General features: G+C 39.3%; 1 protein-coding gene across 1 annotated transcript in view; it reads right to left on the bottom strand.

Annotated features, from left to right (window-relative positions):
* The window catches only part of LOC309569004 (sodium-dependent serotonin transporter-like), a 109,791-nt gene that overhangs the window by 48,313 nt on the left and 46,884 nt on the right, over nt 1-14,594 (bottom strand). Inside the window, exons 4-5 of the mRNA XM_082274765.1 lie at nt 13,591-13,729; nt 12,059-12,193 (exon numbers count right to left, since the gene is read on the bottom strand). Of these exons, the coding sequence (XP_082130891.1) occupies nt 12,059-12,193; nt 13,591-13,729 (274 nt within the window). The remainder of the gene's footprint in view (nt 1-12,058; nt 12,194-13,590; nt 13,730-14,594) is intronic.

Genomic DNA, 14,594 nt, shown 5'->3' with positions numbered 1-14,594 from the left:
ACAAGTACCTGTAGATTAAACTGAATTTTACAGTGCATTGCATGTACTGTATGTGATAGCAGTAGATTCATTTTTGAAGTATATGTGGGAGCAATATGGTTTAGGTAATCCTGGTATTATACAAGGAATGCTCTATTGCAGTGATGGCGAACCTTGGCACCCCAGATGTTTTGGAACTACATTTCCCATGATGCTCAACTACACTGCAGAGTACAGGAGCATCATGGGAAATGTAGTCCCAAAACATTTTGGGTGCCAAGGTTCGCCATCACTGCTCTATTGCATCTTGTATGCAACCATAAATACACACTGCATTTTACAACCTACAGCATGCTGGCATTTTCTTTTAAGGATTCTGAATAAAAGTTGAGGATCTAAACTGGTTTATGGGCACCAGCAGGAAACTGCCTCTTTCTGGGGCTCAGGCTCTGGAAGTATCTTCATCAGAGGTCAAATGGTGATATTGTAATTGTGTATTACTCATTGCCAAGGTGACAACCAAAAACTGGAGAGGTCAAATACGACTACTAATGAAGAGTGAATGATTTTGGTGGAACTGATTTTGCAGTGAGTTTAATGATTTTGGGAAATGTTGCTGAAATAGAAACTCTCAATTTCACTCATGTAGTAGCTTAGACAAATTATGGAGAAAAAAATCTAAAGAGTATGCTTTTTTGTGTAGTTTAGTTGATATCATTTAGTGTTCTTTGTAAAATGGTGTTTTTTTCATTTTTTGCATATTTGTTCATTGTTTGGATACTGGCAGTTTACATTTTTTATTTTACTTATTTCACTATTTTTTGGGGAAAAAAACATTAAGTAGTGAGGCTTATGAGAGGCAGAACAGGTACCTAGAGTACCTAAAAGTAGCTTCCCACATCCCTCAGTTGCCATTTAAAGTCTATTGCACCATGAAAAACGAATTTTGTTTCCTCCATTGACTCCGGTTCACTCTAATTTCACCAAAGCCTTCTATTTTTTTTTGTAAACTTGGAGGAAATGATAAATCTAAATTTTGCTGATTACTTTGCACTAATAGAGTCACTAGGTAATTTCTTGGTTAAGGTAAGGCTCAGGCTCAGGTTTAAAACAAAATTGAGACAGTGCCAAGTGGTAAAGATGAAGCATAACAGGAGAGGGTAGCTAAATGTCATTGTCATAGGGTAACCAGACCCACAAAAATCAAAACCAAAGCAAAAAGCAACTAGTAGTAAGAAAACACAGCAAGGGTCAAATCAGGTGAGTACAAGCAAGGCCATGACATGCAATGTCAGCAAATGAAACACAATAATTGTAAATTGTAGCATAGCAAGGGAACAGGCTGTATGAAAGGGAATTTGAGAATGGAACAAATTGCCTTCAGAAAGGAAGCTCAATTATTCAGACAGTAGGCCGACACCTGCTAATGTGTGGTCATGCTTTTCCATTTCCATGTAAATGAACGGGACTCCTTAGGGCATAAGGAGAACACAGGTACATGCAAGAGAACACTGGAGAGGAAACCCTGAAATGTAGGAAGATTTATGGCTGACGAGCCTGAAAAATTCGGAAGTATAAATCGAAGCAGAGACGTGCCAACGCGAAAAACCAATGCTGAGCTCAAAACAGAGATATTTCCCCCCCCTTTATGCCCCTAGTCTTTCACTTCTCCATTTTAGATGTCCATTATTGTTCATTTTCGAGAACTTTAGCTCTTTTTTTTGTTCTGTCCAGGAGGCCACTCCTAACACACAGGCAGCAGACTTGAGGAGGGACTGTAAAATGCTATGGCCACTGTAAAATATAGGAATGAGCTTCAGGTTTGGGTTAAATGTGAGTTTGACCCGCACCCACCCTGTTCACAGTTCAGCGAGGTTTAGAACTTTGCAGTTCGATGTTGTTCAGAACAAACTGTCCATATTTGGCCAGATCACCCTCATGAATTCCTGGCTCCTGCACACAAATCAGTCAGGGATCTATAATTTAGTGGTAATATCATTACCACCACTAAATGACAGATCACTGCCCGGTTTCTATCTGTAAACAAACCAGCTGGAGATCCTGGGTGACGTAATTGACCACATAGTTTATCATATATATTGATCAAATATGGTTTGAATAAAGCTTTGATTGCGGAACTGTGTGTCGAGTGCCACTGAACACCAGAATAATGGCACAAAAGGGAGGATGCTAAGATTTTGTAGATTCTTTGTAGATTGGTAAGAAATTGTATGTATAGTGCCTTGAAAAAATATTCATACCCCTTGGAACTTCCCAAATTTGACATGGCCATTCAAACACATGAATATGCTTTGGTCTAAATCATTCTATCGTTGCTCTGGCTGTATGTTTAGGGTTGTTGTCCTGCCAGAAGGTGAATCTCCGCCCTAGTCTCAAGTCTTTTGGAGGTTTTCTTCTAAGTTTCCCCTGTATTTGGCTCAATCCATCTCCTCATTACCTCTGACTAACTTTCCTGTCCCTGCTGAAGAAAAGCATCCCCACAACATGATGCTGCCACCACCATGTTTCACAGTGGATGGTGTGTTCAGGGTGATGTGCAGTGTTAGTTTTTCACCACAACTTTTAGGCCAAAAAGTTAAATTTTGATCTCATCTGACCAGAGCACTTTCTTCCACTTAGCTTCTCGCAAACTGCAAACGGGACTTCTTAAGGCTTTCATTCAACAATAGCTTTCTTCTTGCCACTCTTCTATAAAGGCCAGATTTGTGTAGTGCACGACTAACAGTTGTCCTGTGGACAGATTCTCACCTGAGCTGTGGCTCACTGCAACTCCTCCAGAGTTAGCATGGGCCTCTTGGCTGCTTCTCTGATTCATGCTTTCCTTGCCTGGCCTGTCAGTTTAGGTGGACGGCCATGTCTTGGTAGGTTTGCAGTTGTGCCAAACTCTTTCCATTTTCAGATGATTGATTGAACAGTGCTCCATGAGATGTTCAAAGCTTGGGATTTTTTATAAAACCTAACTCTTTTTAAACTTCTCCACAACGTTCCCTGACCTGTCTGGCGTGTTCCTTATCCTTCATGAAGCTGTTTGTTCATTAAGCGTCTCTAACAAAGCTCTGAGGGCTTCACAGAACAGTTGTATTTATACTGAGATAAAATTACACACAGGTGGACTCTATTTACTAATTAGGTGACTTCTGAAGGCAATTGGTTCCACTAGATTTTAGTTAGGGGAATAAGAGTAAAAGGGGCTGAATACAAATGCACGCCAAACTTTTCAGATATTAATTAGTAAAAAAATGTGAAAACCATTTATAATTTTCTTTCCACTTCACAACTTTGTGTTGGTCTATAAAAACCCAATACAATACATTACGTTTTTGGTTGTAACATGACAAAATGTGGAAAATGTCAAGGGGTATGAATACTTTTTAAAGGCTTTGTGACAAATTGCATGGTGGGGAATACTGATATGTACTACTGCAGTTTGGATAGAGCATGTGAGATTAATTATAAAGTAACTGCTCCACTTCATTGCCTGCATCTCCAGATACATTCAAGGCATCCCTCCTTAATATGCATTCATGTATTGGTGCTTTCTATTTGTATAATATCAGTTTATTTTATCTTTATACTTTGAATGTCTGCCTCTTGGTCCAAAAATATGTGACCAATTGTTTGAGGGGCCTTCATTTTGTGGGTTTTGTTAAAAGTACATTTGGTCAGTAGAATGTCCTCAGAATTCATTTAAAAACTTGGTAAATCTCCCAGATTTCTGGTTATATTACTTGGCCTCTCGCTTCACCCAGATTGCTCAGTGGCACATCCCTGATTCGAAAATCCCATGGGTTAGTTTTGAGAAGGAATCTATTCTACCTTATCAGATAACAGGTCTAATGTGGACCAGAAATGTCCCTATTAATGTGATAGCATCACGTAATACTCTAGTCTCACAATCCTTATCTCTTTGGAGATCATTCGGTAATAAATTTGGCTTGATCTCATGTGCTCCTCCAGGTACTATGTTTTTAGGGGATCCAAAGTTTCTCCCCGGTCTCCATAATTATAGCATTTTCAAACATTGGATTGATAGAAATTTAACATTCCTACATAAATTTATAACTAACTCCACATTTACATCGTATGAGATTTTGCAATCCAAATATAAATTACCTCATAGCGAACATTACAAATTCCTGCAGATCAGGCAATTTTTCCAAAAGCACTATCATTTAACAGACACCCCCAGCCCAACATCTCACATCAGATGAATGGCAGGATTGTATTTTGAACCTCAGAAAATTCACCAGATCTATCACGATTCGTGAAACCCCATACAAACTAATAACCAGATGGTACTTTACCCCATCTAAACTGCATGCCATCTTCCCATCTTCTTCCCCTAACTGCTATAGAGGATGTGATGCCCCAGGATCATTTACCCATATTTTTTGGGAATGTAACAAGATATCCTTTATTTGGCAACAACTGGATAATTTTGCCTCCAGAATCTCTAACAGGCAAATAAACCTCACTCTCCCCAATTGTCTTTTATTCACTACGATACCTGGTTTGTCTGTTCCTCAGATGAGACTTATTCACACTATATGTGTTGCAATACATTGGCTGATTGCAGTAAATTGTAAATCCTCTTCGTTCCCCCAGGCCCAATTAAAGGCTAGACTCTCTTCGATTAACCAAATGGAAAAAAATTTCCATGTAATTTATAACAAAATTCAACAAAATTCTATGATAACAAATGGGAACCTTGGTTTGATCACTCTAACATTCTATTTCCACCGATGGGTTCCTAATCACAAATATATCTTTACGACGTGATTGTGAAAGATGTAGTTGGTAATTTGTACTCATTTTGTACTTAACGATATGTTCTCTATATACTCTTGAATGTTTACTGCTTTATGCAGTATTATGGAAATTGTCATAGGTCCGCTACTCGGTACCACTCATACGAAGTCTTATTTTTTCTTGATCCTGTTTAATTATATCTGACATAAGAACTTATACATACTTTCTTTAACAATGACTATTGTTTATTGTTGTTTACCTCACTGTTAATATACGCTTTTGTACCACAATTTTTTCACCCTAATAAAAAAGTTTGTATACAAAAAAAAAAAAACTTGGTAGCCTTAGATAAGGTTAAATTAAAAAATGTGCCTGAATCCAACGTCAGGTTTATATATTTGGCCTTCATGAGGTTTGGCTGATTCCACTCCAAGCTTCATTAATACAGTAGTTTGCTGTGTTCATATACGTATATTTTGGGCTTTAATCACTAAAGGTCAATAAGTTAAGTCTTTGATAAAAAAATGATTCCATAATACACTGTATATTTTGTTATAGGTAACTTATACTTAATGTAAAATGGCACCTTCTATTGCTGATTTTTGCTTCTGTTAATTCTAGTTGGCTATCTGTCATGCTGACCTAACACTTTAATTTTTTTTAAATTACTAAAATAGAACAAGGATTCAGATCAAAGGAGTTGGCTTAATGCTGATTTCAATAGCTACATGCTTGTTTTAGGTAATGGTTCAGTATGTTTTGAGGTCAGAGGATCAACATTACTGGCAGTCAGTTTCAGAAGGCTAGCAATGACAGCTTTCTCTTAGAAAGGGTTTTCCTTAATAGGTCTTACTATCATAGTTACATAGTTAGTGAGGTTGAAAAAAGATATCAGTCCATCCAGTTCAACCTATGATGTGTGTGCGTGTTTGCTTTTAACCGTACATTGTATACCCCTGTATGTTGTGGTCTCTAAGGTGCCCATCTAATAGTTTTTTGAAACTATCAATGCTCCCTGCTGATACGACTGCTTGTGGAAGAGAATTCCACATCCTTACCGCTCTTACAGTGAAGAACCCCTTACGCATTTTAAGGTTAAACCGCCTTTCCTCTAGTTTTAGTGAGTGGCCACGTGTCTTATTGTATCTCCTTTCTCTGAATAGTTTGTTCCTTATGCTAGGGTCGCCAGTGCAGAATTTGTACATTGATATCATATCCCCTCTCAAGCGTCTCTTCTCCAGAGAGAATAGGTTCAGTGCTTGTAGTCTTTCCTCATAGCTGATGTCCTCCATTCCCCTTATTATTTTTGTTGCCCTTCTCTGGACTCTTCCCAATTCCAGCACATCCTTCCTGAGGACCGGTACCCAGAACTGGACAGCATACTCCAGATGTGGCCAGACCAGAGTCTTGTAGAGAGGGAGAATAATCTCTTTATTTCTGGAGTGAATCCCCTTTTTTATACATCCCAGTATTCTGTTGGCTTTGCTTACAGCGGCTTGGCATTGCATGCCACTGCCAAGCCTGTTGTCTACCAGTACCCCCAAGTCTTTTTCCATCCTAGACTCACCCAGAGGTTCCCCCCCTAGTGAGTAGCTTGCTTTCTGGTTTCTGGCCCCCAAGTGCATTACTTTACATTTTTCAACATTAAACTACATCTACATCTGCCATGTAGTTGCCCACCCCGTTATTTTGTTCAGGTCCGCTTGTAAGGTTTCCACATCCTGCATAGAAGATATTGGCAAGCTTAGTTTAGTATCATCCGCAAATACTGACATTTTACTAGATATCCCCTCCTCTAGATCATTTATGAATAAATTAAACAGGATTGGTCCCAGGACAGAACCCTGGGGGACCCCACTTTCCACACACGCCCAATCCGAGTACTCCCCATTAATCATCACCCTCTGGACTCTCCCCTGGAGCCAGTTCTCTACCAGGTACTCACCTTATGGTCCATACCTACCTTCCTTAGTTTGTACAGTAAGCGTTTGTGGGGAACGGTGTCAAAGGCCTTTGCAAAGTCCAGATACACCACATCCACAGGCTTACCTTTATCTAGGTGGCAGCTCACTTCATCGTAGAAGGTTAATAGATTGGTTTGGCAAGAACGATTTTTCATGAATCCATGCTGATTACTACTAATAATACAGTTTTCATTACTAAAGTCTTGTATGTGGTCCCTTAACATCCCCTCCAAAATCTTGCAGACTACAGATGTTAGGCTGACCGGCCTATAGTTACCCGGGATACATCTCGGCCCCTTTTTAAATATTGGTACCACGTTGGCTTTTTTCCAATCAGCTGGCACCATACCCGTCTGTAAACTATCCTTAAAGATCAAGAATAATGGTATGGCAATCACCTGGCTGAGCTCTTTAAGAGCCCTCGGGTGCAAGCCATCCGGTCCCGGTGATTTATTTATGTTAAGTTTCTCTAGTTTAGTTTTAAGTCTATCTTCTGTTAGCCATGGCAGTATTTCCTGAGGTGTGTTGTTTAGTTCGGCCTTACAAGCTAGGTTCGTGTAGCCCCCCGATTCTTTTGTGAAGACTGAAGAGAAGAAATTATTTAACACTTCCGCCTTTTCTCTGTCCTCAGTAGCCATATTTCCTTTGTCATCTTTTATGGGGCCAATGTGTTCTGGCCTCGCTTTCTTACTGTTTATATACTTAAAGAACTTCTTGGGGTTCTTTTTACTCTCCTCCGCTATATGTCTCGTGTTCTATTTTAGCCGCCCTGATTTTGTTTTTACATTTCTTATTACACTCTTTGTAATGCTTAAATGCTGCCAATGACCCCTCAGTCTTGTATTTTTTGAAGGCCTTTTCTTTAGCACTAATATGCATTTTTATGTTGGAGTTTAGCCACCCAGGGTTTAGTTTTGCTCTTTTAAATTTATTTCCCTTTGGAATGCACTGGTCAATCCCCTTGTTAAGTATGCTCTTGAAGCACTCCCATTTTTCCTCCGTGTTCTTTGTTCCCAGGGTTCTATCCCAATTGATATTTTCTAGCAGCGAGCGCAGTTTTGGGAAATTGGCTCTTTTGAAATTCAGCGTCCTTATATTACCCCTCTGCTTCCTATTACTGTAATTAATACTGAAACTTATTGACCTATGGTCACTGTTTCCTAAGTTGCCCCGTATTTCTATATCCGTGAGCAGGTCTGTATTGTTGGTAATCAGTAGGTCAAGTACCGCATTGTTTCTTGTCGGTGCATTCACCATCTGACCCATGAAATTGTCCTGCAAAACATTTAGGAACTGCCGAGCCTTGGCTGAGTGTGCGGTTCCTTCTGCCCAGTCTATATCAGGATAATTAAAGTCCCCCATTATAATGACATTTCCCATCCTTGCTGCCAATCCTATCTGTAAAATGAGGTCCACCTCCCCCTCCTCCCTCTCCTCCCACAGTTTACATATTTTCCTATGGCCATGGTGGTGGCCATGTCAACAATCCAGAAATATGTAGACAGTCCATCTATGCTGCATTACTGTAACCAACCATTCCAGTTTTGATGGTTGGATCTCTAGCTTTGAACAATGGTGCCACTTACATGCGATCCTGTTTCTGGCCACTGTATTGTTTTACTTTGGATGGATCTGTACTGTTAGTTTATATTTCGAATAAAAATCTTATGGGAAAAAAAATAATTAAGGCTTTTCCATAATATTTATACTTTTTTTTTTGTGACATTTTAAGTGTACCAGTGCTTTTCCCATTTACCTCAAAACAGCATGTTGGCTTTAATGACCTCCACTAAGCTGCTATACTTACATTTTCTTTTTTCTTCCATACATCTCTGGGTAATGAGGAGAAAAAGCCCTATATAAGCTCCAAGGAGAGACATTTAGCTTATGCAGGACTGAGCCCACTCTCACTGCTTCATGTAACAACATTGGGATTCTGAGTTGCTTATTACTAAGCACCAGCACTCTCACATGGAAGGAATTGGAATGAGTCTCATGCTCATTTTTATATCCAGAAATATGGAGGATAAATTATTTTTGGGGGCAGCAATAAAACACACCAAACATGTTGCTTTTCCAATGCAGACAAGTTAATTTTAAATGCCAGCCAATTATTATCACATGTAAATCTCATACTGGCTTACATTTTTAATAAGTGGTCAGCTTGGAACAGCAAGAAGTTCTCTGTCACTGCATTCTACATTTTTGACCAATCAGCCTGAGCACTCCTCCTCTTGATCATGATGGAGACTTATACACTATATATTGACTAAATATTCCTCTCCAAACTCTATCATCTGGTGTCAGTGTTGTCATAACAACATGTCAGGTTTTTTTTTTTGCCCATTGCTTTACTAATGTACCCCAGTCTGCAGCTCTGGCAGGAAAAGGACTCTATGTATGTGCTACAAAGGGAACTTTTACACAGCTACAGCTGCAGGAGAGGGTCATATTGCAGGACCTAGAGCAGCTAGTATTAAAACACCCTCCATACACTAGGAGCTGCATTGAGGATGTGGTCTTCTAGAGATGTGTGAAGGATTGTGGGAGATATAGTTTGTACAGACTGAAGTGGCTTTAGATTCTAAGAGGCAAAGACTTCAGCTTCCAGTGGCACTGTGGTGGGAAGGGGGGGGGGGAGGTGTTAACTTTCCTTGACTGAGGAGAGCAAGGAAGGATGACTTACAGAGAAACAGTGAAAGAGAGACACAGCAGCAACCATTCCAGAACATCAGAGGATATCCTAGATTCTGGTTGAGCCTGCTGCCTAATTGAGGAGTTTGAGGTTGTGGTCACTTTGCCAGTGAGTAGAAGGAGATCTACTGACACAGAGTGGTGAGGGGCCGCTGGGCAATCCTGCACTACCCCTTGATAAAAGAGGGACATAGTTTTCTACAAGAAACACAGTGGCAGTGCTTGCATCAGTTCTAAAGAAACACTACCATGAACACTTCACTATAACAGTTGGGCCCTAACAAGCTGGCCAGCAGAAGAAATAGGGTGTCATATTACTGACTGCTGAACTGTTAATGTAATAAATATATACATTTCCCTTATGCTAGGGATGTCCAATACATGGTTCAGGATAGGTTGTGTTCTATACCAATTATTGTTTTTTGCAGCATATAACTCTTATTGTTTAATCATTATAGTATATTTCTTCTTTGTTTTAATATACTTCTTGCTATCACTTAACCAGTTGCTTTGTCATTCCTGGTGTCTACACACCTTGAGCCATTGGGGTGCATAAACAAATATCTGCAGTAGACATTCCCCGCTCAGCATGGTGTTAATGCATTTGTGGTACTGTTTTCATAGTTCTGGTTACAGGAACAGGGGACCCAACAAACCAAGTGGCTCTTTTGGGGGGGGAAGCCCTACAATAATATTTATATTTCTAAAACTCTTGCAGGCGTGAATATAGTGCCTACATACTAAATGTTTTACTGTGTAATTTGTAATGTTTAACTATCATTTCGCTGCATGATTCCTGTTACGGTTTTTTTTTTTTGGAACGCCACTCTTGCTCTTCAGATAATGACTGTGCATAGAACAAATTTATTAAAAACTGGAAAGCCCTATTATTTAAAACAGAAGTGAAATGACCTGTAAGAGAAGCAAGAATAATTACAGAACTTTAATAAAAATTGCTTTAATGTGTATAATTAAAAAGTTGTTTCCCAATAAAAAGTAAGGCTGATTTATTTCCTACTGAGCATTAAGCTTTGTTGCAAAACTAGACAAATTATTCAAGACTCAAATCCTAGCATTATGTTATTTAACATTATAATTTAAAAGTATAAAAGCAATTGAATTTCAAATTTTGAAAAAGTCTCTGGTCTGTAATTACAAACAGGAAGTCTATTATGAACATTGCTTTGCAAAATAAAGAATAGGAAGCACTAATACAATATTAGAGAAAATGAGATGTGTGATTGAAAGAAACATTTACATATCCAAGGGGCTGCTCTGACAGTGTCTTTTTGGACATGAAACATAACAAGGTGATGTTTACCTATTCATATCTGTGATCGACTCTAGTCTGCAAACATGTTCATGTCTGTGATGTTAAACCAGCTGCTGGTGCATTGGCAGATGATGAATAAAACAGTAGTGCCATGAGTTTCCCTGTGATACATTTTTTTTTCCATTTTATTTTTTTGTCCTACATGCTGCAAATATAGCAAATCTGTCATAAATAGTTTAAAGATCGTATTAGGTTAAACGTTTTGTGTGTGTCTTAAGCTATGACATATTAATAAGCGCTTATCTTAATGCATTTCAAATGTAGCAAACCGTAATTTTAAACATTCCGAGCAAAGATAAGAAGATAAAAATCTATATAAAACATGGGACAGGACAACATTTTCCTTACATAGATTTATAAAGGTTTATCACTCTCTAATTTTCTACTATATATAAGGGGTTGATTTACTAAAACTGGAGACTGCAAAATCTGGTGCAGCTGTGCATGGTAGACAATCATATTCTAACTTCAGATTGTTCAATTAAGCTTTGACAAAAAAAAAAAATGGAAGCTGATTGGTTTCTTTACAGAACTGCACCAGATTTTGCACTCTCCAGTTTTAGTAAATCAACTATATATAGCGGTTATATATATATATTAATATATATATATATATATATATATATATATATATATATATATATATATATGTATATATATATATATATATATATATATATGTATATATATATATATATATATATATGTATATGTGGTTCTCTACCCTTTCAAAATAACCCATAATTAGCATCATACTATTGTATTATGTGGTCCTTCATATGATTATTATTATTATAATTATTATATAGGATTTATATAGCGCCGATAGTTTACACAGCGCTTTACACTTGAGGGTAGACAGTACAAATACAATAAACTTTAATACAGTAGGAATCAGAGGGTTAGCTAGAATCATATATATTGTATTATATGGTCCTTCATATTATAGCTAGAATCATATATATTGTATTATGTGGTCCTCTAACTTCTCAAAATAACCCAACGTTTATGATTGCTAGTATCATTATATGGGCAGTATCATGCTATTTGTATTATGTGGTCCTTTATATAATAGCTAGTATCATATATATTATATTATCTGGTCCTTGTTTCTTTCAAAATAACCCAACATTTATGAATGCTAGAATCATTATATGGGTGTCAATAGCAACTGCACCCTATTTTAGAATCTGAAACACATTGGAAGAAATCCATATTGCTGCACCAGGCTGCAATATATTCTTATACTGAATGTGTTAATCAGAAGGGTAGATTTCTGTATATGGTTAGCTCTAGAAAGGCCCAGCCTATTACTTACACCAGTGTCAGTCAGCTTCTCCCAGTTGGGCCTCAGGTAGAACAAGATGCCTCTCCAGGCCCCAGGCAGTGTGGCACCTCGGATCAGTAGTATGAACAAGACCACGTAGGGAAAAGTTGCTGTCACCCATACCACCTGGAATACAAAGCCTTGGGTATGACTCAGGAATTTATGTTTTACAGCACCATTGCTCTTTGGTTCACACACTTCAAAGCAATATTTTTCTGTGGCATAAATATGAAGATCACTGCCCTATAATTGCAATATTGCATTGATTAACATTACTCACACTTCCAGTCGCATGCTACTTTTTAAGGAAAATTACACTTCTGAAAGATGTAAAGTAAATGTAAGAATTGCATTCACTTGCAAATCTGGTCTACAGTCCTGCAAAACTCTTATACACTGCTCAAAAAAATAAAAGGAACACTTTTTAATCAGAGTATAATATCAAGTCAATTAAACTCCTGGGATATTGATCTGGTCAGTTAAGTAGCAGAGGGGGTGTCAATCAGTTTCAGCTGCATTGGTGTTAATGAAATTAACAACAGGTGCACTAGATCGGCAACAACGAGACAACCTCCAAAACAGGAATAGTTTTACAGGTTGCCCCCACTGACATCTTTTTTCCCTACTCATATTTTCTGACTGTCTTTTACTAGTTTTGCATTTGGCTAGGGTCAGTGTCGCTACTGGTAGCATGAGGAGATATGTGGTCCCCATAGAGGTTGCACAGACAGTCCAACTCCTCCAGGAAGGCACATCAATACGTGCCATTGTCAGAAGATTTGCTGTGTCTTCCAGCACAGTCTCAAGAGCATGGAGGAGATTCAGGAGACAGGCAGTTACTCTAGGAGAGCTGGACAAGGCCGTAAAAGGGCCTTAACCCATCAGCAGGACCGGTATCTGCTCCTTTGTGCAAGGAGGAACAGGATGAGCACTGCCAGAGCCCTACAAAATTACCTCCATCAGGCCACTGATGTGAATGTCTCTGACCAAACAATCAGAAACAGACTTCATAGGGGTGACCTGAGGGCCCAACGTCCTCTAGGGGGCTCTGTGCTTACTGCCTGGCACCGTGGAGCTTGATTGGCATTTGCCATTGAACACCAGAATTGGAAGGTCCACCACTGGCACCCTGTGCTTTTCACAGATGAGAGCAGGTTCACCCTAAGCACATGTTACAGATGTGAAAGGGTCTGGAGTACAACCAGCCTGTCAGGTTTTTCCTGAAAGATTAGTTTTGCCGTCTATAGCCATAAACACTACTCATTGTGTTCTGCTGGCAGGAAAAGGTCCCTGACAACAGAACACAATAGCACAGTGGGAAGGATTCTCCCATCAACACTGACTGTGTTGATGGGCATTCTGTGGTGGAAGGAAAGAAAATTTAATAATCTATGGCCTGCCTTACTCTTTCTTATTGTATATTGTGTCTCCTGTCTTCTTTGCAATCTAACCATCTGCCCCTGCAGCCTTGCTCTAGTCAAACCCGTGCCTTGGGAAGTAAATGGAAACATTCTTTTACTTACCTTTCCTGAGGTTTTCACTCCTTTCCACAAACTAAAGTAAACTATAGTAAAGATAAGGAACAAACAGATAAGAAGCTGCCACCGCAAACCACCAACATGGTCCAAACCATCTGCTTCTTGTATGCCCAAAACATGCCTCCTGCAACAAAGCAGACAAATAAAGGTGACACGAGCAATTTGAAAGAATATTAAGGCAGACTGTCTACCATTGCATTCTCTAAGGTCAGGTATCAGTGACAAAAAGAAGCAAGAAATCTAGTGCATTTATCACTTTTGTTTTTAAAATACATTTGGCTATATTTAAATGCAATTGTGCCTCTAAAGTAAAGCTAGGTACCCACAGGCAGTTTTTTTTTCATTCAATCAGTGGGTTGAACCAAAAAAAAAAAAAAACCCCTGACAGATCCCTGCATCCAGGGCTGGTGCAGGGATTTTTGACACCCTAGGCGAAACCTAATTTTTGCCGACCCCTTGGCTCCACCCCGACTCGACCCTCTTGCCCTGCCCATGTATACAGTGGAGGTGGTAGGGGTCAGGAGTGTGCAATGCACAGAATGCAGGGGTCAGGAGTGTGTAATGCACAGAATACAGGGGACAGGAGTGTGTAAACACAGAATGCAGGGACAGGAATGTGTAATGCACAGAATGCAGGGACAGGAGTATGTAATGTACAGAATGCAGGGGTCAGGAGTGTGTCATGTACAGTATGCAGGGGACAGGAGTATGTAATGTACAGAATTCAGGGGACAGGAGGGTGTAATGCACAGAATGCAGTGGTCAGGAGTGGGTAATGCACAGAATGCAGCAGCCAGGAGTGTGTAATGCACAGAGTTCAGGGTTCAGGAGTGTGTAATGCAGGATGCAGGGGTCTGCATTTTTTTCTACATAGAGTGCAGTGTTGGGGAGTGCACTACATAAAGAGTGCAGGGTTGCGGGGTGCACTACATGCTGAGTGCAGGATTGTGGGGTGTGCCATGTACAGAGTGAAGGGTTGAGGGGTGTGC

The sequence above is a fragment of the Pelophylax lessonae genome, assembly GCF_965119305.1.
Source record: "Pelophylax lessonae genome assembly, chromosome: 1".
Taxonomy (NCBI): Eukaryota; Metazoa; Chordata; class Amphibia; order Anura; family Ranidae; genus Pelophylax; species Pelophylax lessonae.
Note: the sequence above shows the minus strand (reverse complement) of the source record. Positions and strands in the feature narration are given on the sequence as shown.